Genomic DNA, 23,871 nt, shown 5'->3' with positions numbered 1-23,871 from the left:
CACTCACGTCTATCAGGTTAAGAGAAATAGTATATAATTTTTTTTTAATAGAAAAATTATCACTATCATCAGACGTACATTACTTGGGGTTTGCAACTACATGATACCAATATCCCGTTACAATCTCGCTCTCGCATAAGCGTTCCAACTCAGAAAAATGCGAATGCGCATGCCCGAGGTAACTCGGATACTAGGATGTCCAGGTGGATCAAAACAGAAAACCAAAAATATAGATAGTTGTGTGAAAATAAATTATCATGGTTATAAGCATAGTGGTCATTTCTTAGAGCAGTGGCAACATCCCTGGACGTGCTCAGCAATGAACAAGCTTGTCATGTAGTAGTAGTAGTAGTAGTAGTGATTTTTAATAAGCAGTTTGACAAGGACAAGTAACGTAAATGAAAGCAATAAAACGTACAACGTTAAGCTTTGGAACCCTGCAAGTAGGCCAGTCTCACTGGTTCTCACCACAAGGAGTTACGATCCCCCCTACCAGTCCCAAAACAGAAATAAAACACACAACAAAGTTTAAAAACTACGTGATAATACTACCAGTTGATTTATTCGTGATGAAAAGTGGACATGATTTAAAATGACAGTAGGCGGGTTCAGTGTGTGAAAAAACAATACTTTATTTGAGATTTGACAGTCACCCGTGACACGACGTGGCGGAGCGTACTCAGGCCACCCAACGTAGCTAACTGGAAGCTTGGTGTTTATAGAAACCGACCAAAACTTGAAGTGAAAATCAACGTGATATACATAAAGTATGTCACCCCACGAAGCCGACTTAAAGCCGGTTACACCAGCACCTATGGGTCTTCTCAACTGTGACGACCTTACCCGTGAAAACAATACCAATACAACAGACTGGTCCAGGAATATTAACTTGTAGCAGACTACAAGCGTACTTCTAAGCAAACAGCAAGCTCGTCATTGTGCACAGTACATAGCGCATCGCATATAGCCCACTTATTGATAAAAACCTGTAATTTATTACTTATTTTGAAAAAGTCAAATTCGGCTTTTAACCTTGAAATGAAGCGCTGCTTAAAGATTTCAAGTGGTTCGATCACGCCGTTATCTTGGCGTTTGTTGCGCCTACTGATGTGGATCGAAATTTTAGCAGTACAGGCAATATAATTAAATAAGTTACGTGCTTGACGAGATACGAATAAACCAGATCTACCAGGAGGCAATAAAATAAACCACCACACAGGTATGTCAGCATCGGATACAACAAGATTTTTTATTATTGTTTTGATACAGTTGTACAGAGGAACAATAACAGGACAATCAAGAAATATGTGACGTAAGGAGTCGTTGTCCCCGCAAAGTGGGCACGTGTTCGATTGCGAAAAATTGGCATGAACCAGAAATCTGCCAGTAGTGTATGCTCCATGTATAATGCGCCACTGTAAGTCCCCTTCTAACTTAGTAACCGGGGAAGCATAGCAAGCTTTGAAGTTTGGTTTATCTTCGTCCGAGAGATTCAAGATTTCCCGCCACACTGTGTCACATTTATCCGGATGCCGTTTATTATGAAGCAATGTAATCATGTATTTATACACTGTCCCTTTTTCTAGTTTATATAGGGGCAAGTTTATTTCATTAGAATGATGAAGTTGGTAGTAGTCATTCCAGGGTTGGGGTGATTTAATCTCGTTACTATTCAGGTAAGTGTTGATTGTTACTTTCCATTTCTCAGGAATACTTTGATGTAATGATTTTAAATGGAGATGTAGTGTGCGTTCCGATCGGATATTAAGTTTGTTGTATATCTCCGTACTCGAAGACCATGCTTTACTCTGTTTATCGACTAGGTCATGTATCTTGGTGATCCCGGCCGCCGGGAGAAATTTCATCAAAAAAGTCTCATTAAAGGTAGGAAGACAAAGTAAAGGATTATTAAAAAGTGGTTCATTGAGGAGACTGACCGGATTAGTATCATTGATTTTACGCCTTTTTGCAAGCGAATTCCAGCAGTGTAACAGCCCAGCGTAAACTCCAGGTAAGTTTGGAAGTGGTAATGTTATATTAGTTGCAAGCAGACGCTTGGTGAGCATCAAATTGCCTACTTTACTGAAATAGTAATCTGTGAATTTGAAACTGGGATGATCATAATCACTATACAAATATCTTTGAATATATTGAACACGATTAGCATTAATACGAGATTGTAGGTGAATCAAATTGTGTCCTCCGTTCTCAAGTGGCAGATAGAGCGTCTCAGCAGTTATCCAGTGACGACCTTGCCACAAGAACTCAATAAATATTGACTGGATATAACTTATCGTTTCAGAGGGAGGAGCAAGACTGATGAGCCGGTGTAAAAGTTGTGATGAAACAAGTTGATTTACGACGAGAACACGCCCTCTATAGGACATTCCTGCGGCGAATTTAGACCAGAAGGCGATTTTGCCTTCAACTTTTTGTACTAGTTCTGGCCAGTTTTTGTCCTCGTATGATTTCGTATTACCCAGATATACGCCAAGCAATTTTAGTCCCACATTATTCCATTTAATACCTAGTGGCGACTCGTTACGATTGCGCCACCCGCCAGCCCAAAGCCCTTTGGATTTTTCGTAATTTATTCTTGCATTAGATGCTTGTTCATAGACACGAAGCCAGTATGCAAGCTTATTGAAGTCTTGATCACGTGTCATAAGGAATTCAACATCATCAGCGTAGGCGGTTAATTTGCATCGGTAGCCGTTACTTTCAGGTATTTGAAGGCCAAGAATACCATCGTCATTTCGAATTTTGTCTAGAAGGGGTTCAATCGCTAAGACATAAAGTTGAGATGACAATGAACAGCCTTGTCTAATCCCTCTGGAAAACATAACAGGAGACGTGAGCGCACCATTTACACGAACAAGTGACTGAGCATTACCATACATAAGTTTGATATACGCAATAAACCGTGAACCAAAGCCAAAGGCTGACAGAGCACACGAGAGGTACGAGTGATGTACTCTATCGAAAGCCTTTTCCTGGTCCAGAGCTACGATGCCAAGTGGGATATTAGATGTATTAGCGTAGTCAATGGAATCCCGTAGGAGGTTTATGTTATCGTGAATACGTCGATTAGGTATACTACAACTTTGGTCGGGATGAACAATAGTGCCCATAACCGTGCGGAGACGCAGTGCAAGCGTTTTAGTGAATAGTTTATAGTCGCTACCGAGCAGACTAACAGGGCGCCAATTTTTGAGCTTGGTGTTATCACCCTTTTTGGGGAGGAGAGTTACGACTGCACGCGAGAACGAGAGTGGTAACACGCCGTCATCAATAGATGTTATAATGACCGCATGCAGATCTCTGCCTATAACATGCCAAAACGTTTGATAGAATTCGTTTGGCAGGCCATCCAACCCCGGCGTGCGACCCCGTGGTAGCAGCTTAAGTGTTTTATTCAATTCATCGAAAGTAATTTCACTATCGAGGTCCTCGCGGTCTTCTGCAGCGACTTGGGGTAACCCTGCAAGAATGATATTTTGTGCATTGGTGTCAATTGGATCCAGGCTATACAGATTTTGGTAAAAAGATCGAGTAAGCCTTTGAATTTCACTCGAGTTTTCAGTAATGGTGCCATCGTGTCGTGAAAGATGAACAATGGCTTTCTTTTTCCCATTTTGTTTTTCTAAACTTGAAAAGAAAGAATTACAAATATCAGTTTCATTAAGAAACTTATGGCGCGCGCGAGTTGCGGCACCTTTGGCTGCGTGATTTACTAAGCGCGCAAGTAATTCTTTTTTCTCAGTATACTGCCTAGGAAGTGGTGTGTTGTGTTTTAATTTTTTCTCGAGTGATCGTATTTCAGATTCCAGATCATTAGTGCATAGTTTGTAGTTGTTATGTTTATGATAACAATACTGTTGTGTCAAAAGTTTAACTTTATGTTTCCCAACATCCCACCAAATCTGGATTTTATCAAATCTATCACGTTCCTTTTGCCAACTCAACCAAAAATCGGAAATTAAACCAACATAATCTTCGTCTTCTAAAACACTGGTATTCAAGCACCAAAGTGGATTGCGGCGATCGGAGTTATTATGTGATATATTAATAAAAACCAAAGAATGGTCAGAGAGTGCAAGAGATGAATTATGAATTTCAACGGTTTTAACTTTATTACATAGATGTTTATTGATATAAAATCTATCTAAGCGAACCAGTGTATTACCACGGCCCCAGGAATACTGTTTTGTATCACCATGGTAATGACGCCAACTGTCAACAAGTTTAAACCGTCGCATGATAGTGCTCAGTAAGTTTGAAGTCCGCATATCTGGCTCTGAACCTCCATTGCGATCAACGTCGGGCGCAGTGGTACAATTGAAGTCACCTCCAATAATAATAGGATCATCACTTAATGTGTTTAGATGGCGTTTTAACATCTGGAACGATTCAAGCCTCTCAGGACCGTTAGTAGGCGCATACACATTAATGATATGGATAGGTGTATTATTAACCCGAGCATGAACATGTATTAGACGACCTGGTTGCACATCATGTTTAGCAATAATGTCTACTTTCGTTTTAGGTTTGAAAAGGATAGCAACTCCTGCACTGTTAGACGTGCCATGAGAAAAAACGCCATCACCTCGCCAAATGAGCCTCCAAGTATTCTCGTCTTGGGGGAGTGAATGTGTCTCTTGGAGCAGGTAAAAATCACAAGGATGATTACGTTTCAAAAATTCAAACGTTTTATATCTCTTAAACGAATCTCGACAACCATTAACATTCAATGTACTGCATGTGATTGATGACTCCATTGTAAAATTATGAATAATAAAACATTTACAAACTGACTACAGTACGACCAGTTGCTTTAATATATGCTTTTATTTTATTGACAAGTTTTTGTATGCGTGCTTTTTGCGACGTGTTTAGTGCCTGCGTTCGTCGATAATTCATGAGTTTATTGGCCAAACTTTTGAGATTAGGGTGAAAATCGATACAGTTTTCAATAAACTTTTTTGAGTGCATAGTTGATGTTAGAAATTCCTTGATAGACTCATTTGAAAATACTGTCTCAGAATCAGCGGTGACCGAGACATCCGACATATCTGACATCTCGGATGCAACAGAGGTTGTATCATCATTGTCACAGGTGTCTTCATTTGCTCGTATTTCGTCAACTGGCGTTAAAGGGACAGCAAACATGTCTTGTGACGAATCATCAAATCTGGACTGACCTGATAATGAGAGCGAAACAGTCGACAAGGGTGAAAAAGAAGGAGACGTTGTCAGAGGAGGACTACTATCCATAGCAGTCTCAGAACAAGCCTTACCTGGCGACGAAGACACATTATCTACGGCGTCAGGGGTAATGATGGGCTCTTTAGTTATAGTAGTAGTAGTAGTAGTAGTGATTTTTAATAAGCAGTTTGACAAGGACAAGTAACGTAAATGAAGTAGTAGTCCAGAGTTTTAAATCCGGCTTGGTCCCCGAAGACGAGGGTGGCCGGATTCACCTTAAACTAGTGGCAATCTGTGACTGCCATTTAAGGTTTTTTTGGAGCATGAGATAATTGGCCGGATGCCCTTCCTGACACCAATCCACTGTTTCGGCAGTGGGCCTAGCCTTTGAGGGAAACACCCATCATGCAAGGCATGTGTAGAGGTATATCATGACAATTATATATGGGGCATTGTTTATTCATTTGATAAATATTTCCTTGCCCGGATCTGTTCACAAAAACACTATAAAGAAGATTCTCAAACACTTACTAATACAATAGGATATTATAATTAACATACAACTGGTCAGATATTATTAACATTAACTATAACAGGTTACATATATCTGATGACATAACTCTATTCTGAATGTTATATGATTCAGCATGGCTGTCCACTTCTTCTTGTGGTAAGAAGAAAGTATGTTCATGTTTCGGTGGCCCATATGATTTACCAGAGGAATGCTTTCTAACCAGTTGAAAATCTGCATCCATTGAGTATACCACATTACCATCTGTTCCCTTCTACAAAAATTATTGTATATGCACACTTAATAATAGTATATAGAATACAATTTCAGTACGGAAAAGTACAAAAATTAATGGAAGTCAACTAATAACTTACATCTGACAACATAATTTACCTGTCTGTAAATGGTTGTACAAACGTGTTCGGAAGTATCACAAATGCATTCAAAATTCTTTGTTATTTGTAAAAGTATGTCACGTTTATATCATAATCTAACATTTTCCTTTTTTACCTAACACGCAAGAATGCTATCAGCATGCACAGAGCAAAACATTCTTCATTTTTATCTTTGGCTGTTATATCACATTAAATGATGCGAACGGGGATGTATAACAATAACTTAAGAATATCATGAGAATACATGTCGGTTGGCATAATTATTGCAGTACATGTATTCTCGAAATCCAACATAAGAAATAATATGCAAAATCAATCAATGCTACCATTCAATATAATTTATATAAGAAATATATGCCACAGCAATAAACTATTGCAAGCAAGTGACGAAATACCAACATGAATACTGTAAATACATTAATTATTCACTGGACTTTAATTTCACTATTTTTATATGCTAAATTAAATCTACGTGAACATGTAAGATAGCAATGAAGCTCATTGTTTCCTTCATATATTCGTGAAATTAAAACACAGTGAATATGTTTAAAACACCAAAACACTGAAATAAATGTTAGTGAAAATAATTGGTTTTATAGTAACAGCATATTAAACATGCATGGATACTCACTTCAGGACAAGCTGGACATGTTGTTCCATTATCAAAATCCTCATATACAGTACATAAATTCTGAATCATATACACATGGAATCGATACTCAGCTGCTGCTTCTTGAATGAGTATTTTATATACATCTTTCAACTATAATTAATTTTTGTTTACACATTTAATATTTTTCACGTGTTTGCCATATTTAACAACTGAACAAAATCAACTGATAGCGAGCACATTCACAAACAAAAAAGAAATGAAAATTGGTAGTATTGAATCATAATCCTTAAACATAGCGAGCTATTACAACTTTTCCAATTTAGAATAAAGATTTAATTGTAAATGGATGGAAGCAGTGCATGAGCTGTTTTCAACATGGCAAATTTCATACAGAAAATACTGGCTAAAAATGAGGTTAACAATTCTGACTGAAAATTGACAAGAACAATGAAGTTATTTTTATTGTTATTGAGAAACAAATCAACTGAAACATAAAAAAAAATAATGGCTGCCAAATGGCCATCAGTTACCCACCACAATTGATGCCAAAAACAAGTTTTAATGAAATCAGGATAAAGAAACAGTAAATAATATTTTAAAATGTTGTTTCAAGGTAGTTTGAAAGCCAAAATTGGGCACAAGTTGAATAAAGAGAAAAATATGCACGAGTATATGTTGAGTCCTTGTATTAACCCTAAATACAATTGGCTAAGGCATGTCCAAAAATTGACACACTGATGGACAAAACCCCAAAAAACAAGTAACCATTTTCTCATTGACTGAATAGAGCATACCTCACAAAATGTTTCATAGATATTGTTATATTTATTCTTCAGCATTTCAGTGAATCCTTTAACAGAAACCTGACACTCCAACTGAAGCAACCGTAACCACTCCATTAGCTCAATTTGAAAGGCTACCTGTGGCTGGGTTGGTGATCCCGGCCACAGACCAAAGGAACGAAGCTGGACAGCTTCACTTTCACATTTACAAAATGCAACATCAGCTTGATGCTGCCTTCCTGCAAAAAACATACAAAACAAATTGAATCAAATTGTAATTAGTCATTTAATTCAGTTTCAAATCTATGCATTCTGGTTTGTTGATAGTAAAAGCCAAATTCTTATGACAAATTTGTTAAACATGCACATATGCACCTTGTACAATACCATTGCTAAAACAAATTTTTCAGAGTTTGTCCAAGTCACTGTCAATCATTTGAAACTTTTCTAATAGAATGTGCCACATACACAGCCTAGACATACTCAAACAAATCTGCTGTGATTACATGTATATTGTATTGTATAGATAACAGTAATACATGTAAATTAATATATTATATAGGTAACACACACAATGTCAATAGAATAAAAAAATGCAACTACAAACCGGTTTTGTCAATAACCAGCATAGGTTTACTGTAACTTCTATGGCACTCACTACATTGAGTAATAGGAGTAATTACAGTGGGAACAATATAAGGTTCAAACATGCAGCCCTGTTGAATGGACGAAAATGATCAATTGAAATTACATGTACTAGAAAACAAAAACAGTCCAAAGAACACATGCCCATACAAAATATTAACAGTGACTAATCAGGAATAGAATACAACTTTGATAGTTACATAAAAAAATTACACTCGCCTAGATATAAATTTTTAATTCTGACAATACAATACCAAATTTATAGTGATTACTTGAGCAGGGGTAAAGATTTCCTTCAAAATCTAGTCAAATTGGAGGGCTAAGAAAAACAAAACAAGTGTAAACCTTTTCTTGTCAATTGTCCTCATACTAACACTTTGACAGTCAGTTTGCATCCTGAATTTAATTAGCCACGTCTCCACCTCTGCACATAGCAGGGATTTGTTTAAACAAGGGAACAGGAGCGCAACGCCCTTATGACCAGGCACCCCCTTACCTTAGGGAAGCAGATCCTCTGGCAACCATAAAATTCTGATTGACCAGGGATCACATGTGGCCAGAGTATTCAACTGTGACCTGTCTGATAGCAATTTTGGCTCCAAGGAAGCCATAGACTGCTGCATTTTAAGTTAGAATTATCAAAAACTCTACACCCTGGTAGGGAGAACCCTATCTCCCCCACTTGGTGGTACCGCTGAATTGCAGTGCTCCCTCTTGCAGTGGACTTTCTAGAAAACCCCCTGCATAGCGCTTCGCAAATGCTGTTAACAAACAATTGCTGAGCCTAAAACACCCACAAGATTTTGCGAAGTAGCAAAAATCATAACATGGCCTTGTATGTATTATTTTGATGCGATTTTCAATTTTTACATAGTATTTCATAAATACTATCAATCAAAATTTTCATTTCTTAGCCATGGTTTATTGGTAATATATAAAGTTAGCATTGCTAACAAGGAGTATGCTGGTCAATCACAATGATATACTGGTGTAGCTCTGAAAGTTTGTACAGAAACAAATTTTCTATTCACCTTCCAATGCTCACAGTGATGCAGCTGCACATATTTATGAACAGAATTACAGCATTCTTCACAATAATACGCATTCATACTGCAATCTTGACAGCGGATAATTTCTTTTATGTCAGTTTTACAACACACTATACAGGTGAGAGTGGAAGGACAGTATGTCTCTATAGTCTTAATTCTTAGTTTCTCTCTGATGTTCTTCCATGAATCAACTAAGCGTTGTTTAGATGATTCATATCGCCTCCGTTTGGCAACATTTGAGACTGCAATTAAAAAACAAAAATAAACATGTATTAAAATAAAAGGGACTATATATTGCATTAAACCTTGTGTTAGCGACTATGTTTACAGAGAATGAAAAAAGGGATTCATTCTCAAATCTCAGATAAATTACTAATAACCTAACCCTTATAAATACATGCAACTCGACTTATGTGAACATAGGTTCCTTGTGAAAAAGCCAGAAATTCAAAAAGCAAATTCCTTGGCATGAGAAATTATCACATCTTTGATACAAATCACTGCCCTCTTTTTTTCAGATAGACTGGGTAGGAGGCTGTTTTCTTCAGAAGAATCACACATGAGATGTTACATGAATGTGATGCGTCGGATTTAACACACACAACAGATTCAACTAAGTTATGCAGCCATCTTTTATTTATTGACTCACGTCGTCTTACAATATGCAAATGAGATGTGACCCAGAGGTCAAGATACGTTTAGTCAATACACTACAATCCCTCTTTTTCCCGGAACACTATATCACTCACTTAAACGAAAATGTCCTGGAGGTTGATATAGTTCCTAGCACCTAATGTCTCTTGATATAATTGCATGTTAACTCGTATAACAACAGTTTACAAACTCAAAATCTGTCATTGTTTCCAAATAACTACTAACTCTAATATAACAATAAACTTAAACTATTCTAGTAGGTCAGGGTGGACTACCAAAACCTACGTACAGCTGGGAGGATTATTCTGCCTCGTTTTCCATGCTGTTACCCTATCTATGTATCTCATTAAACAATTCAATAGTTCAATAACACAAATAGTCCTTTAAATACTTGGGTGCCTGAATTGTACGTTTTGCTCTATCTGGTGGTTCAGGTAAGGTTGCATAATTTTCACATTCAGAAGTTACATCACATGAATTATCAGCCTGTGTATCGCTTTGTTGAATTTCAGCTTTATCACTATCAGTCGGCTCAACATACTTTTTCACATGTGACGTGTTACGTTTGTATTTTACACCTGTTGGAGACTGGATAGTCACTTGGCTACCAATTTTATCTATCACTTTGTATGGCATTTCCTCATACGGTGTGGATAATTTGTTTCTTTGCCTCTGGTGTAGTAATACTTTGTCTCCTGGCTGGATGCTACTTTCTCTTACATTTCTATGCGCATCCAGATAATCTTTTGATTTCTGTTTTAGTTCAGTGTCTCTATCTCTTATCATTCTGTCATTTTCTCTCAACCTGTTTTCTCCTGTTTCTGGAAGCTTTGTTCTTAACTTTCTTTTGAACATTGCTTCGGCTGGGGACATTCCTGTTGTAGTGTGCGGTGTAGACTGATATGCTAGAAGGAACTTATTTAACTCCTTGTGCAGATTGCGTTTCTGAAGCTGTGCTATCTTCAACACTTTCAATAGAGATCTATTCTGTCTTTCTACCTCTCCATTTGCCTGAGACCATAAGGGGGTTGTATGTTTATGTCTTATGCCACACTCTTCTAAGTAGTTTTCAAACTCCTCTGAAATGAACTGAGGACCGTTGTCCGATTTCAAACCAATTGGATACCCATGTGAAGAAAAGTGAGCGTCGATACATTCGATTATCTTCTCTGATGTTACAGTCTTCATGAAATCCACCTCAAAATATCTACTGTAATAATCAACAATAACAAGTATGTATTCACCATTTGGCAGTGGCCCCAATAAATCTAATGCCACTTCTTGGCAAGGACCTGTAGGTAGTTGGGTAGGTATAATTGGTTCACTAACAGATGACTGTGTCACCAACTGACATTCATGGCAAGACTTGCTTCTTAGCTCTGCATCTTGATCAATGCGTGGCCACCAAACTTTTGTGCGCAAGCGTTGCTTCGTCTTTACGATTCCTTGGTGCCCCTCATGTCCCAAGTCTATAACTCGCTTCCTCACTCTTAGGAATGACTAATCGAGTGTCTCTGAGTACCAGTTTTCCTAACACAGTAAGCTCATTTCTAACTGACTTGTAAGCAGCAGAGCAATTATTCCAATTTCCCAATGCTATGCATTCTCTAAGCTCAGTAATTTCCTCATCCTGTTCAGATGCCCGTTCTATTAATCTTATTGGTATCGCATGTGGTGCCGCATATTCTGCTACATAATGAATGTGTTCCCCCGTGCCATCACTATGTTCACTCTTATTATTGTCAACTAGTCTAGACAGTGCATCTGCGATGTTCTTTGACCCAGGTATGTATTCCACAGTAAAGTTGTAGGGCTGTAAACGTAGAACCCAACGTTCAATTCGCGTAGATGGCTTTGACTTATGTGAATATATCACCTTTAACGGCTGGTGGTCTGTTAACAGTTTAAATTCAATATCACACAAGTATAAATTGAATCTCTCACAAGCCCAAACTATGGCAAGGGCCTCCCTTTCTGTTTGAGAGTACCTCCTTTCTACATCTGACAGACTTCTACTGGCATAACACACAACTCTATTTTCACCGTTCTGTTTCTGTATCAAGATTGCGCCCAGTCCTACTGGACTAGCATCTGTAATCACTGTAGTTTCAGCATTCTGATCAAAGAAGGCTAAAGTCCGTGCATTAGCTAACTCATCTTTCAAGCGGTCAAATGATTGTTGTTGTTCAGTTTGCCATTCAAATTTGGTTCCTTTGCGTGTTAATTTGCGGAGTGGCTAGGCTACTGTGGCTAAGTTTGGTATATATCGGGCAGAGAAATTTACCAATCCCAGAAAACTTCTCACTTCTGTTGAATTCTCTGGTGCACGAGCATTTAAGAATTCTTCTACTTTTTCTGTAATTGGACGGATACCATGTCTAGTCAGCATACTTCCCATGAATTCCAACTGAGACATTCGAAATACGCATTTCTCCGCATTCAGTGTCAGACCCTTTTCTTCAAAGCATTTCAGAACTTCAGTTAATCTGATCATGGGTTTCATTGTCAGGAGCATGTATCACCACATCGTCAGATATATTTACGGCTCCATCACATCCAGTCAATACTTGTTGTATGATGTGTTGGTACAGTTCTGGGGCAGAACTAATGCCAAACATCAGCCGTTTATATCGGAACAAACCGTTATGTGTAGCAAATGTTGTGATACTTCTAGACGATTCCTCCAACTCGATCTGATGAAAACCCCACTTGAGGTCTAACTTTGTAAAGACCGTGCTTTGGTTCATGCTTTCTAATATTTCATCTACGGTAGGTATCGGATGTCTTTCTCTGACTACTGCCTGATTTTCCTGACGCATATCTACACATAGTCTGACATCTCCAGATAGTTTTGGTACTACTACAACTGGGCTGACCCATGGTGTGGGCCCATTTACTTTCTCTATCACACCTAATTTAATCAATTCAGTCAGCTTGTCTTCTATTTTGCTTCTGAGGCTGAATGGTGTTCTCCGTGGTTTCTGTGCCACTGGTGGTATGTCTGGATCAATGTGGATCTTCGCCTGGTAATCTTTCAATTTTCCTAACCGATTAAAGCACTTAGGAAATTTATCACGCACATTTTGTGTGTCAATCATGTTTGCCTGCAGTCCAAGCTTCAACACTCCGAGCTCTTGTGCTGTTTTTCGTCCCAACAGTGAACGACCTTTGCCTTTAAACACGATAAATTCAGCATTTGTCATATTATCGGCAACTTGAGCAGTGGCTTGGAATTTCCCAAGGACTTCCAATGGCTTATCTGCTCCATAAGAATACAGCGACTGTGTTGACCTCTCAGCTTGACAGACAATTCCTTTTTGTTTCAAGGCAGACCATGTTGTTTCACAAATCACATTACATGTTGCTCCAGAATCAATGAGCATGTCTGAAATAACTAATCACACCAGTGTCATTTGAGTTATTTTCTGGATGAACAGCAAACACATAGTCACCATTTGTCTGTGCACAATACAATTTCTCTTTGTCTGAGTTTCCCTGTGTACTAACTTTCTCTGCGCTACCTTTGGTATGTTTCTTAGTCTTGCATACTACTGCAAAATGTCCTGTTAGATGACATTTGTTACAGCTCGCAGATCTTGCTGGGCATTCCCTATCCCTGGCGAAATGTCTCTCTTTACCACAACGATAACATTTCTTTTTCTCTTTACCTGGCTTCTTTTGTGACCTTTGACCTTTAGTGTCTTGGTTGACTTCACGTTTAAATTCACCTTCCATAGTCTTTAATTGAACATCAACTACTTCTAAGGCCCGTGCTGTATCTTGCACCACTTTTAGGGTTAGGGATTTTCCCTTTTCTAGGAGCATACGGCGCAACAATGACGACTTGCACTTATCTATAACTTGATCTCTGATTTTTTCATCAGTATCTGTGAACTCACAATTTTGTGCTTGGCGTTGCAGTCTTGAAATAAACTGATCTATAGTTTCACCCTCCTCTTGTTTCATTTGACGAAACACATGTCTCTCATATATTGCATTTAGCTGAGGTATGAAATACGCGTAATTACCTGCATCGTCTTGTTGTCCTTCAGGCAAGTTTCCAGGTCCGGGATCAACAAGTGTCTCAAATAAGTCCTGTACGTCCATGCCAGCACAGTGTAACAGCAAGGCTCTCTTTTGGTTGTCATCTTTGACACCCTTTCCGACGATATAGAACTCGAACGCTTTCTTCCACCTTTTCCATCTAGTCGATACGCTAGTGGGGTCACTTTTGCAATCAAACGGTGGAATGCTACCAATATCAATATTTGAAGCCATCTCAAATTAAACTTGTGACTTCGATCCCATCCTCGTCGCCAATTGAACGATCGCGGCCGATGTTTAAATGCCGGATGCGTCGGATTTAACACACACAACAGATTGAAGTTATCCAGCTATCTTTTATTTATTGACTCACGTCGTCTTACAATATGCAAATGAGATGTGACCAAGAGGTCAAGATACGTTTAGTCAATACACTACACCTAATACACATAAACAGTATTAGTATTATTTGAAGCAAATGAAACACAAATCCAGTGTCAGATGTCTATTTACCAATCAAACGAAGCTTTCAAAGCTACATCTATAAATTTTCAAAAAATTAACCATCTACACTTTGATCTCTATCCTCAGACAAGTTCATGAGACAAGCTTCCCTCAATTTAAAATTTTGACACTTTTTGTTCATAACAAGTATTGAATTGAATATTAGATTGGTGAGTAAATGCAACTGAAGTTATTGATTAAAAAAACAAATTGAACAAAAAAATAATTTCAGATTACGGATACAAATGTACTATAAACGCATAATTTAAAGTAGTATCCATTTTTAAAGGAGCAGGGGGTCAGTGTGATGAATGCAAATTACAATTTGATCTTGTTGTGTCTTAACATTCCTGCTCAATTACTACACTTGAATCATAGGCAGTAATATGCATTAATGTGAATCTGTTAACTTACCAAAATAGCCATCATAAATGCCACTGGTTGAAGGCAAATCACAAACAACTGGTGTGTGAGATCTTTTCCCTATTAAAGGTTTTCCAGTGGGCATTTTTTTCTTTGTAGTGTATTTTCTACCAGCAATAAATGTGGTTATCTTTATTTCAGTACTTTTCTTTTTTCTTCGAAAGAAAGATTGACAACGTATCTTCTGCAAAAAAAATGGGTTAACTTTTTAAAGTTTACGATACGGCTATTTATCAAAATAAGATGAAAGTAACTGTTTTGATGTCTTTAAAAATCGCGGAAAAATTGAGCACTCTGTGCCGCCATCTTGTTTACTTCAATCTAAGTCACCCCCCCCCTTTGTCACCCAGCATGTATTGGTCGCAACTCGTACCTCAGTGGTCTGAGGTCGCAACGAGCATTATCACACACCTAGTATAATGTTCTTCCTCGTTACGTCCTCATATACAAGATACCAAGATACATTATAAGAACCTTGAAAACTGGATAGGGCTTTTGCCGCCCTGTCCATGGTACAGAATATTATGTCGCCATAGACGGCGATCTTGGGTTGTTTTCGAATTTAGAGATACCGCATCCCTGAAAGACTTAGTAACATCTTGCAGACTTCCGTTGTTACCACTTTATTTCCGTTGCTAACAAAGGCGAATTACTTTTCGATCAATGCACGTTATTGTTTTAAAATTTGTTCCAGACGAGATCAACAAAGCAATTAGCATCGCGGACTAGTGTCACAGAGAAATGGCAAGCATTGTCATAGTGTTATAGCGCCAGCTACAGTTTATACTTGTAATTTATATGTATTCGTTTTTGGTACATGCGCAATAAAGACACTTCTCCAACCGGACACCATCTTGTCTGTGTTATTTATAGTTTACATGGTGTCAGAAGTCTCTGATTACTGCGAATATGGAAGGCCTCCGTCCACCTAAACCAGTCTTAAATTAGAAGGTAACGTTGCTGAGAACTGGAGAAAGTGGCAGCAGCAATTCGAATGGTATCGAACGGCCACAGATCTCAAGTCAAAGGGCGAGGACCTACAGTGCGCCTTGCTGCAGTTTATGCAGCTCTCTTGGTCGTGGTATACGTTGCGGGGCGACCAGAGAGCTGCAGTTCCCTTCCCTAAAGAAATGCACAGATTTTTAAATATGCCAGTTATGTATCATTAAAATTGTGATTGTAATAAAATTACCTCGACTTGCAGGAAAAAATAGACAAATATGTTCTCACAAATATATCTGTTACTGATTACAGCAAGCTTTAAGCAAATTTGCCCGTGTAAATGAGACTATTTCACGTTAAAACTGTGCCGAAGTGAAACCTCCGATTGAACGCCGCCATTTTGAAGCCGACTTCTATCACGTGACTTGGCTCTTTTAGTGACGAGTGTAATCACGTGACTACAGCAGACGGCCATCGGCGCCTGTCTGGGACAGCGCTTCATGTGACAAAACAACGGCAGACGGCTTTTTATAATTTTAATTTCATTTCACCATTAAGTGACTCATCTTTTTTTGAAAAAATCAAATAAAGTACATGTATTATTAAAAATATTTTTTTCAAGCAGTTTTATTTATATATTGTGAAAAATCTAAAAATAATCTTGTAACTTGCCAAAGAGTGTTACAAGTGACAGGAGCAGACAGCAGACAGCATGGAATCTTTTGACCAGAATCTGAAAGATATTTTTAAATTTGACCTAAAAGCTCAACAAATAGAAGGTACTACTTGTATTTTAAATAATATACACACATCGGCCATATTACCAACAGGGTATGGCAAAAGTATGATGTATATTTTACCACCAATGCTCCTCAATATTATGCGGAAAGAGACAACAAGCCAACGGGGTAATGGGTTTCAGCTTTAGAACATTCACTAATGCATTGTCAACAGTTTTAAGGTTTTAAGTCTAGATGCAATGGATTGCCTGCGATACCCTTTAACTTTCTTCTGGAACTCATCTCCACAATGAATGCAAGAACCTGCCATTCTCAATTTTCAGTTAAAATGTCAACTGCGCATGTTTCGTCATTGTCATGTGATCAGGTCGCATGACAGAGGTCATCTTGAAATCCATCGTTCAATCGATTAAATTACGTTAGGTCTAATTATACACAGAAATATATACTTTTCAAGAAGAAATAGTCCTTCACTTTCGGTCAGTAGATACCTAAGATGTTTGTGTTTGCAAGGATAACTTTTATTCGTTTTAAATTTCATTGAAATCGTTCGATAACATCAAACATAGCGTGCGCCCCGGGATCCCGGGGCGGCGAACTGTGCGGTTCTCAATGGACGCGATCTGCAGCTCTATGGCCGCAACGTAATATCAAAATAGCTTAAGCGGCCAATAAGAGCTGCTAAACTGCAGCAACAGTGCGCCACGCTACTCCACTGTATTGGCGAGGAAGCCGTGGAAATTTACCAAACCTTCACGTTCACACAAGCAGAAAAAGATAAATATGATCCGCTGGTAAGCAAATTTGAAGCATTCTGTTATCCCCAGAAGAATGTGACATTCGAACGCCATGTGTTTAATTCAAGAACACAGCTAGAAGGTGAAACTTTCGACAATTTCTTGACTGATCTACGGAATAAAGTGAAAACATGTGAATATGGGCCACTGTCTAACTCGTTGATCAAAGACCGTATAGTACAAGGTATTAGGTCAAATCAGATAAGAGAGAGACTGTTGAGAGAAAGAAACCTGGATTTAGACAAAGCTATTGATATTTGCCGTGCATCAGAGCTATCAAAGTCGCATCTTGAGACAATGATAAATACAGGCGCCAGTGCTAGTGCTGTAAATGTGAATCGGGTCAACAGTCACCGTGCAGTCAGGCCCAAGAAATCGACAGGGTCTAAACATACATCAAATTCTGATCAGCATAATGACTGTGGAAATTGTGGGATGCAACACCCAGCAAAACAATGTCTAGCGTATGGAAAAAAATGTCACGGATGTGGAAAAATGAATCATTATCAACGTGTTTGCCGATCATCAAACCGCAAACAATGCAGTAGTACGACCAAACGTGAAAAGCAAGTACACACAGTAGAACAAGATGACGAATATGATGAAATACAACAACTTGAGCAACTCTTTATTGGAACAATACAGTCCGAACCAATGAATGTAGGAGACTCACAGTGGAATGTTACATTACCAATTGGTCCCAAACATGACAAAATCTCTTTTAAAATAGATTCGGGAGCCCAAGCAAATGTGATACCATACTACATGTTTCGTAAAATACGTAAAACTCCTCCACTGTCTAAGGCCAACATCAAGTTATCAACATATAATGGATCAGAAATCAAAGTCTGTGGAAAATGTATGCTGCAAGTTATGTATAAATCACATGACTACCAAGTAGAATTCATAGTGGCCAATGTGAAAACAGAAGCTATTATAGGTGCAAAATCTAGCGTAGATTTAGGCCTACTGAAGCGTATTTACAACATAAATGACGACATACAACCTAGGTGTAAAACAAAGCCCACTAGTGAATCACAATCAATTCTTGATGAATATAAAGATCTATTTCATGGGATTGGATGTCTCAAAACACCAGATCATCATATTAACTTGAGAGAAAATGCAGTACCAATCATATATCCTCCTAGAAAAATGCCAGAATCACTGAAACCGCATCTCAAGGATGAGTTGTTCAGATTACAACAACAGGACATCATTGGTGGTGTGGATGAACCCACTGACTGGGTAAATCCAATCGTGTGTGTGGAAAAATCAGATGGCAGTATACGGATATGCCTAGATCCTAAAGAACTTAATCAAGCAATAAAACGTGAACACTACGAATTACCAACAGCAGATGAAATCAGTGCAAAGTTAGCAGGTGCACAATATTTCTCTGTGTTGGATGCCTCTAGTTCATTTTGGCAAATAAAACTGGACATAGAAAGTTCCAAGCTTACTACATTCAACACCTGTTTTGGTCGTTATAGATTCAACAGATTACCATTTGGGATCTCAAGTGCCTCAGAAGTCTTCCAGAAAATTTTAGCACAAAATTTAGAAGGTCTAGAAGGTTGCTGCAACTCAGTAGATGATATCTTAGTATATGCAAAAACAAAGGAAGAACACAATAAAAGACTTCGGAAAGTTCTTGATCGTCTTCGTAAAATTGGATTACGTCTAAAACGAACGAAATGTGTCGTTGGTGCAACAGAAGTAGTGTATGTGGGTCTACTGCTAACACAACAAGGCGTCAAACCCAACCCAGCGAAGGTGGAGGCGATTATCAAAATGCCACACCCACAAGACAAACATTCGCTAATGAGATTCATGGGCATGATACAGTATTTTGGCAAATTTATACCAAACCTGTCTCAAATAAGCGCGCCACTACGTGAACTACTACAGAAAGACACGAGTTGGCATTGGGATGAACCGCAAAAGAAAGCAACAGAAATTCTCAAGACAAAATTAACAGAAACACCAGTGCTTAGTTATTATGATCCACACAAGGAGTTAACTGTTACAGCTGATGCGTCCAAAGACGGAATCGGAGCAGCATTAATTCAAGAAAATCACCCGATTGCTTTTGCTTCAAGGGCATTGACCCCATGTGAACAAAACTATGCGCAAATAGAAAAGGAAACTTTGGCGGCCACTTTTGCATGTGAAAAATTTCATATGTACGTGTATGGGAGAGATTTCAGATTGGAATCAGACCACAAACCATTAGAAACAATTGCTAAGAAACCACTTTTCAAAGCGCCACCACGCATACAACGCTTTCTACTTCGTCTACAAAAGTACAGATATACACTAGTGCATGTGCCAGGGAAACAGCTCATTGTTGCCGATGCGCTATCCCGAGCTAATCTTCCAAGCCAAGAGGAAAGTGACATGGAAAAGGAAGTGAACTGCCAAGTACACTTACTCACAAGCTCACTTGCAGTATCTGAAGCAAAATTAAAAGAACTTCAGACTGCAACAAAACAAGACACTGAACTACAGAAACTCAAGGATGTAATTAGGAACGGATTTCCATCACATAGACGAAACCTTGATAGTTTGCTAGGACCATACTGGCAAGATCAAGACGAATACCACGAGTCAGAGGGACTGATATTCAAAGGAAACCGCATCGTCATACCACGATCTCGCAGATCTGAAATGATAGATATTGTTCATCAGGGACACTTAGGTATCGAAATGTGCAAACGTCGAGCGAAAAGTTTGTTATTTTGGCCAGGCATGCTGTCTGATCTTACCGACAAGATAACAAAATGTGGTGTTTGTCAAAAATACTCACGAAAACAACAGAAAGAGCCGTTGAAACCCCAAGAAACACCAACTAGACCATGGCAACATACAGCCAGTGATTTGTTCTATTTCCATTGCAAAGACTATTTGTTAATAGTAGATGCATACTCAGGCTTTTTCGAAGTCGACATGTTAGAAGACACAAGCTCAGAAACCGTCATAAAACACATTAAACGATCATTTGCCCGTCATGGTATCCCGGAAACACTCCTAACAGACAACGGTCCACAATTTACAAGTCGTAAATTCAAGGATTTTAGTAGAAAGTGGACATTTACCCATAAAACGTCAAGTCCCAACTACCCAAGATCAAACGGTCTTGCTGAAAGAACCGTTCAAACAGTTAAGAATTTGTTAAAGAAAGCTAAGGAGGCTGGTCAGGACCCCTATCTTGCTTTATTAACATACCGCGACACACCTCGTGAGAGTGATTTAGAGTCACCAGCACAACTACTCCTAGGTCGCCGGTTGAGATCACAACTACCTATACTCGCTGAGAAATTACAACCAAAACACCCAAATAGCGATATAGTGCACAAGAAACTACTAGATCGCAAAAACATTATGAAGAAAATGCATGACCGTCATTCCAGGCAGTTGCCATACCAACCATTGAAACCAGGTGACCAAGTTCGTGTCCAAAATGACAAAATCTGGACACCGGGAGAGGTAGTAGCAGCAGCAGAACAACCCAGATCATACCAGATCCTAACACCCAATGGAAAAGTACTCAGGAGAAACAGAAGTCACATTAAGAAAATTCCAGACAGTAGTGAGAAAACCAGCAGTGAACAATTACCACCAGTTCCCATAGAAGAAAATATTGAACCCAATCGAAACACTACAAATGTTCAGGAGCACAGTCCTAGAGAAATTGCAAAACCGGCAATTATAACTAAGTCTGGTAGAATTGTGAAACCAAACAGAAAATATCACGATTTTGTAAAATAGAAGTTGACTTAGTCATAACAGGGCAGAATAATCCCTTTCTGAGTCACGTGGAGTCATAAGGCAGTCTACCCTTATCTCCAAGTCATGTTTAAACATATTACGTGTTACTAGTTTATTATTAAGTTGATAGATTTAAGATGTTTCCAAAATTATAAATTTCGAGTTCAAGTTTAAATATAAAGAATTCCAAAACTATATGAAAACTTTATATGACACATCAAACAACAAGACTCTTAAACTGTCAGTCACTTTTTATTTATCTTCAAACAAAAGGGGATGTCATAGTGTTATAGCGCCAGCTACAGTTTATACTTGTAATTTATATGTATTCGTTTTTGGTACATGCGCAATAAAGACATTTCTCCAACCGGACACCATCTTGTCTGTGTTATTTATAGTTTACAAGCATCACGGGCGAGTGTCCAGGCATTATGGTGCAGTGGTGCTTCAGCCCATGATGCCACCAGTGAAAAATCCTGTACTATCTCACACTGTAGACAGTAATAAACTAATAGTAACTACTAACTACCCTTTGCATCACTACCACTGGAGGCGCCTGTACAAGTGCTTTTTAGAAAAGAAATTTTTACAATGATTAATAATGTTGTGGTCTGAAGTGAACGTGATTCTCACCACCACCAACATTTCGTTGTTTAACTGTTCATTGTATGACATCCGTATGCCCGTCGGTCAAGAATATGGAGTCAAAAATAAAACACACACACACACACAAACACTGAAACAGATCCGTCTACAGCAAAAAGCTTGTGACACACATTGATTAATGGCAGGGGCCCTGACCAGGAGAATATACATAATATAGTTATAATGGGAACGGTAGGTCATGATGGAAGTACCTCGAAGTATTTTACTTAATTCGTCAATACATGAAGTGGTGTTTGAGACGGGGCATTATTCACACGAGTAATTTAGCTAACAATGATAACAGTAACACTGGTAACTTACCTCCATGCTTTGTCAACTAAAAAACTCCCAGCGAGAAGTCAATCACGTGACAAAGAAGAAACCATTGTTCATGTAGGGGTGGACATCTTACAACATTGCATTCAGAGGAATTCACACTACACGAATAATCATAATAATATGATTCGAGAATGCAAAAACATGCAAAAGATCGAGCAAAGAATCACACAGTGACCTAAATAAAGGCTCACTGTGCACGCGAATCGTAATTGCGTTATATCAATCGCTGTCTTACGGAAACGATTGACATAACGCGATAGGTGTTGATAGGAGTGATTTCATACGATCGATTCGCATGATTTGAAAAATTCAATAATGGTAGTTTAGACTATTCAGGGTGTCAATGAAATAACACTAAATTCTATTATAAGAATGTATGTATTTACGAAAACTTTGGCATATAATAGATTCAGCTACAAATAATACAGTTAGCGAAACGTGGGATCTGTGTACACGCGAATCATAATGGCGTGGTGTCAATCGCTGTCTTTCGGAAACGATTGACATAACGCGATAGGTGTTGATAGGAGTGATTTCATACGATTAAATCGCATGATTTGAAAAATTCAATAATGATAATTTTCGGCTATTTATGGTGTCAATGAAATACGAGTAAACTCGTTTAGTAAAGTTTATGTATGTACGAAAACTTATACGTACAAGAGGTCTGCTAGAATAATAAAATGTCCTAAATGCGGATTCTTTGTGCACGCGAATCGTAGTGGCGTTATGTCAATCGCTGTCTTACGGAAACGATTGACATAACGCGATAGGTGTTGATAGGAGTGATTTCATACGATCGATTCGCATGATTTTAAAATACAAAATAATGGTCATTCTACGCTTATCAATTCACCAACGAAACGCAAAAACGTTTGATTATCAAAGTATATATAATTGCAATGACAGGATCGGGTGGGTCTATGGTGAGAAAACCTCATGTAGTCTCAGTCTCGCCCTCACACGAGCCCCCAGCATGCACTACACGTAATCAGACGTAATTAAATAACAAGCTGACTGTTTAATACAAATATACTATTCCTTTACATATAGCCATTTATCATAACTTTATCACATTGGGGAACTCTTTGTATAATACATATTATGTAATTTTTTTTATTGTGTGTGTGTGTGTGTGTGTGTGTGTGTGTGTGTGTGTGTGTGTGTGTGTGTGTGTGTGTGTGTGTGTGTGTGTGTGTGTGTGTGTGTGTGTGTGTGTGTGTGTGTGTGTGTGTGTGTGTGTGTGTGTGTGTGTGTGTGTGTGTGTGTGTGTGTGTGTTCATCATGCTAAGTGTCCTAGTTAAGTAATAGGTAACCCAATCGCTGACCTAGATAAGTAGTGGATAGCTATTTCACTGACCTTGTTGAGTACTGTTGATTTATGAATGTGCTAAGGACTAGCGTTGTGTATAGGGAACTATGATGGCTTAATTTTCGTGTTATTAAAACAATTCTCAGGTACCAGAGATCTGGGAGTTCGCCACCTTTTCGATCGAACCAAGACACACACAGGTAGAATACGTGTCAACTTCTAAGTCTTAGTCGCTCGCCAAGAACGCACCAAGACAGAATGCCTCGGGGAAAAGTCCCCAAGACTCTCTCAAGGCTGACCCAAGACTGCGTGCCTCGTGGTGTTCTCCAAAGACTAACTAAGACAAGCTTTATTTACTTCTCGAACAAACCTTAGCCATTTACATGGGAGTTTAAGAGCTTAAGGCGTAGCCTCCAACCTTTCAACTCGCATACAGCCAATCACTCGAAGTATTTAACACGTCATATCTTTTGATTAATTGTTCACTATATTGGAAGACC

General features: G+C 38.5%; 1 protein-coding gene and 2 long non-coding RNA genes across 3 annotated transcripts; 1 reads left to right on the top strand and 2 right to left on the bottom strand.

The window, feature by feature from the left end:
• The first annotated feature begins 1,593 nt into the window (after positions 1-1,593).
• LOC146735015 (uncharacterized) lies at positions 1,594-4,814 on the top strand. Its single transcript, XR_014931306.1, has 3 exons — positions 1,594-1,676; positions 1,824-2,011; positions 4,547-4,814. It is a non-coding gene; the product is annotated as an uncharacterized LOC146735015 (long non-coding RNA).
• Positions 4,815-13,226: 8,412 nt separating this feature from the next.
• LOC144357736 (uncharacterized) lies at positions 13,227-14,132 on the bottom strand. Its single transcript, XM_078011782.2, has one exon. The coding sequence runs from the start codon at positions 14,130-14,132 to the stop codon at positions 13,227-13,229; it is 906 nt and encodes a 301-aa protein (XP_077867908.2).
• Positions 14,133-14,969: 837 nt separating this feature from the next.
• On the bottom strand, positions 14,970-22,096 carry LOC146735014 (uncharacterized). The gene is made up of 2 exons (XR_014931349.1): positions 22,042-22,096; positions 14,970-15,009 (listed from the first exon to the last, which is right to left on the bottom strand). It is a non-coding gene; the product is annotated as an uncharacterized LOC146735014 (long non-coding RNA).
• Positions 22,097-23,871: the final 1,775 nt, after the last annotated feature.

Source organism: Saccoglossus kowalevskii, chromosome 13, assembly GCF_978046115.1.
Source record: "Saccoglossus kowalevskii chromosome 13, keSacKowa6.1, whole genome shotgun sequence".
NCBI lineage: Eukaryota > Metazoa > Hemichordata > Enteropneusta > Harrimaniidae > Saccoglossus > Saccoglossus kowalevskii.
Note: the sequence above shows the minus strand (reverse complement) of the source record. Positions and strands in the feature narration are given on the sequence as shown.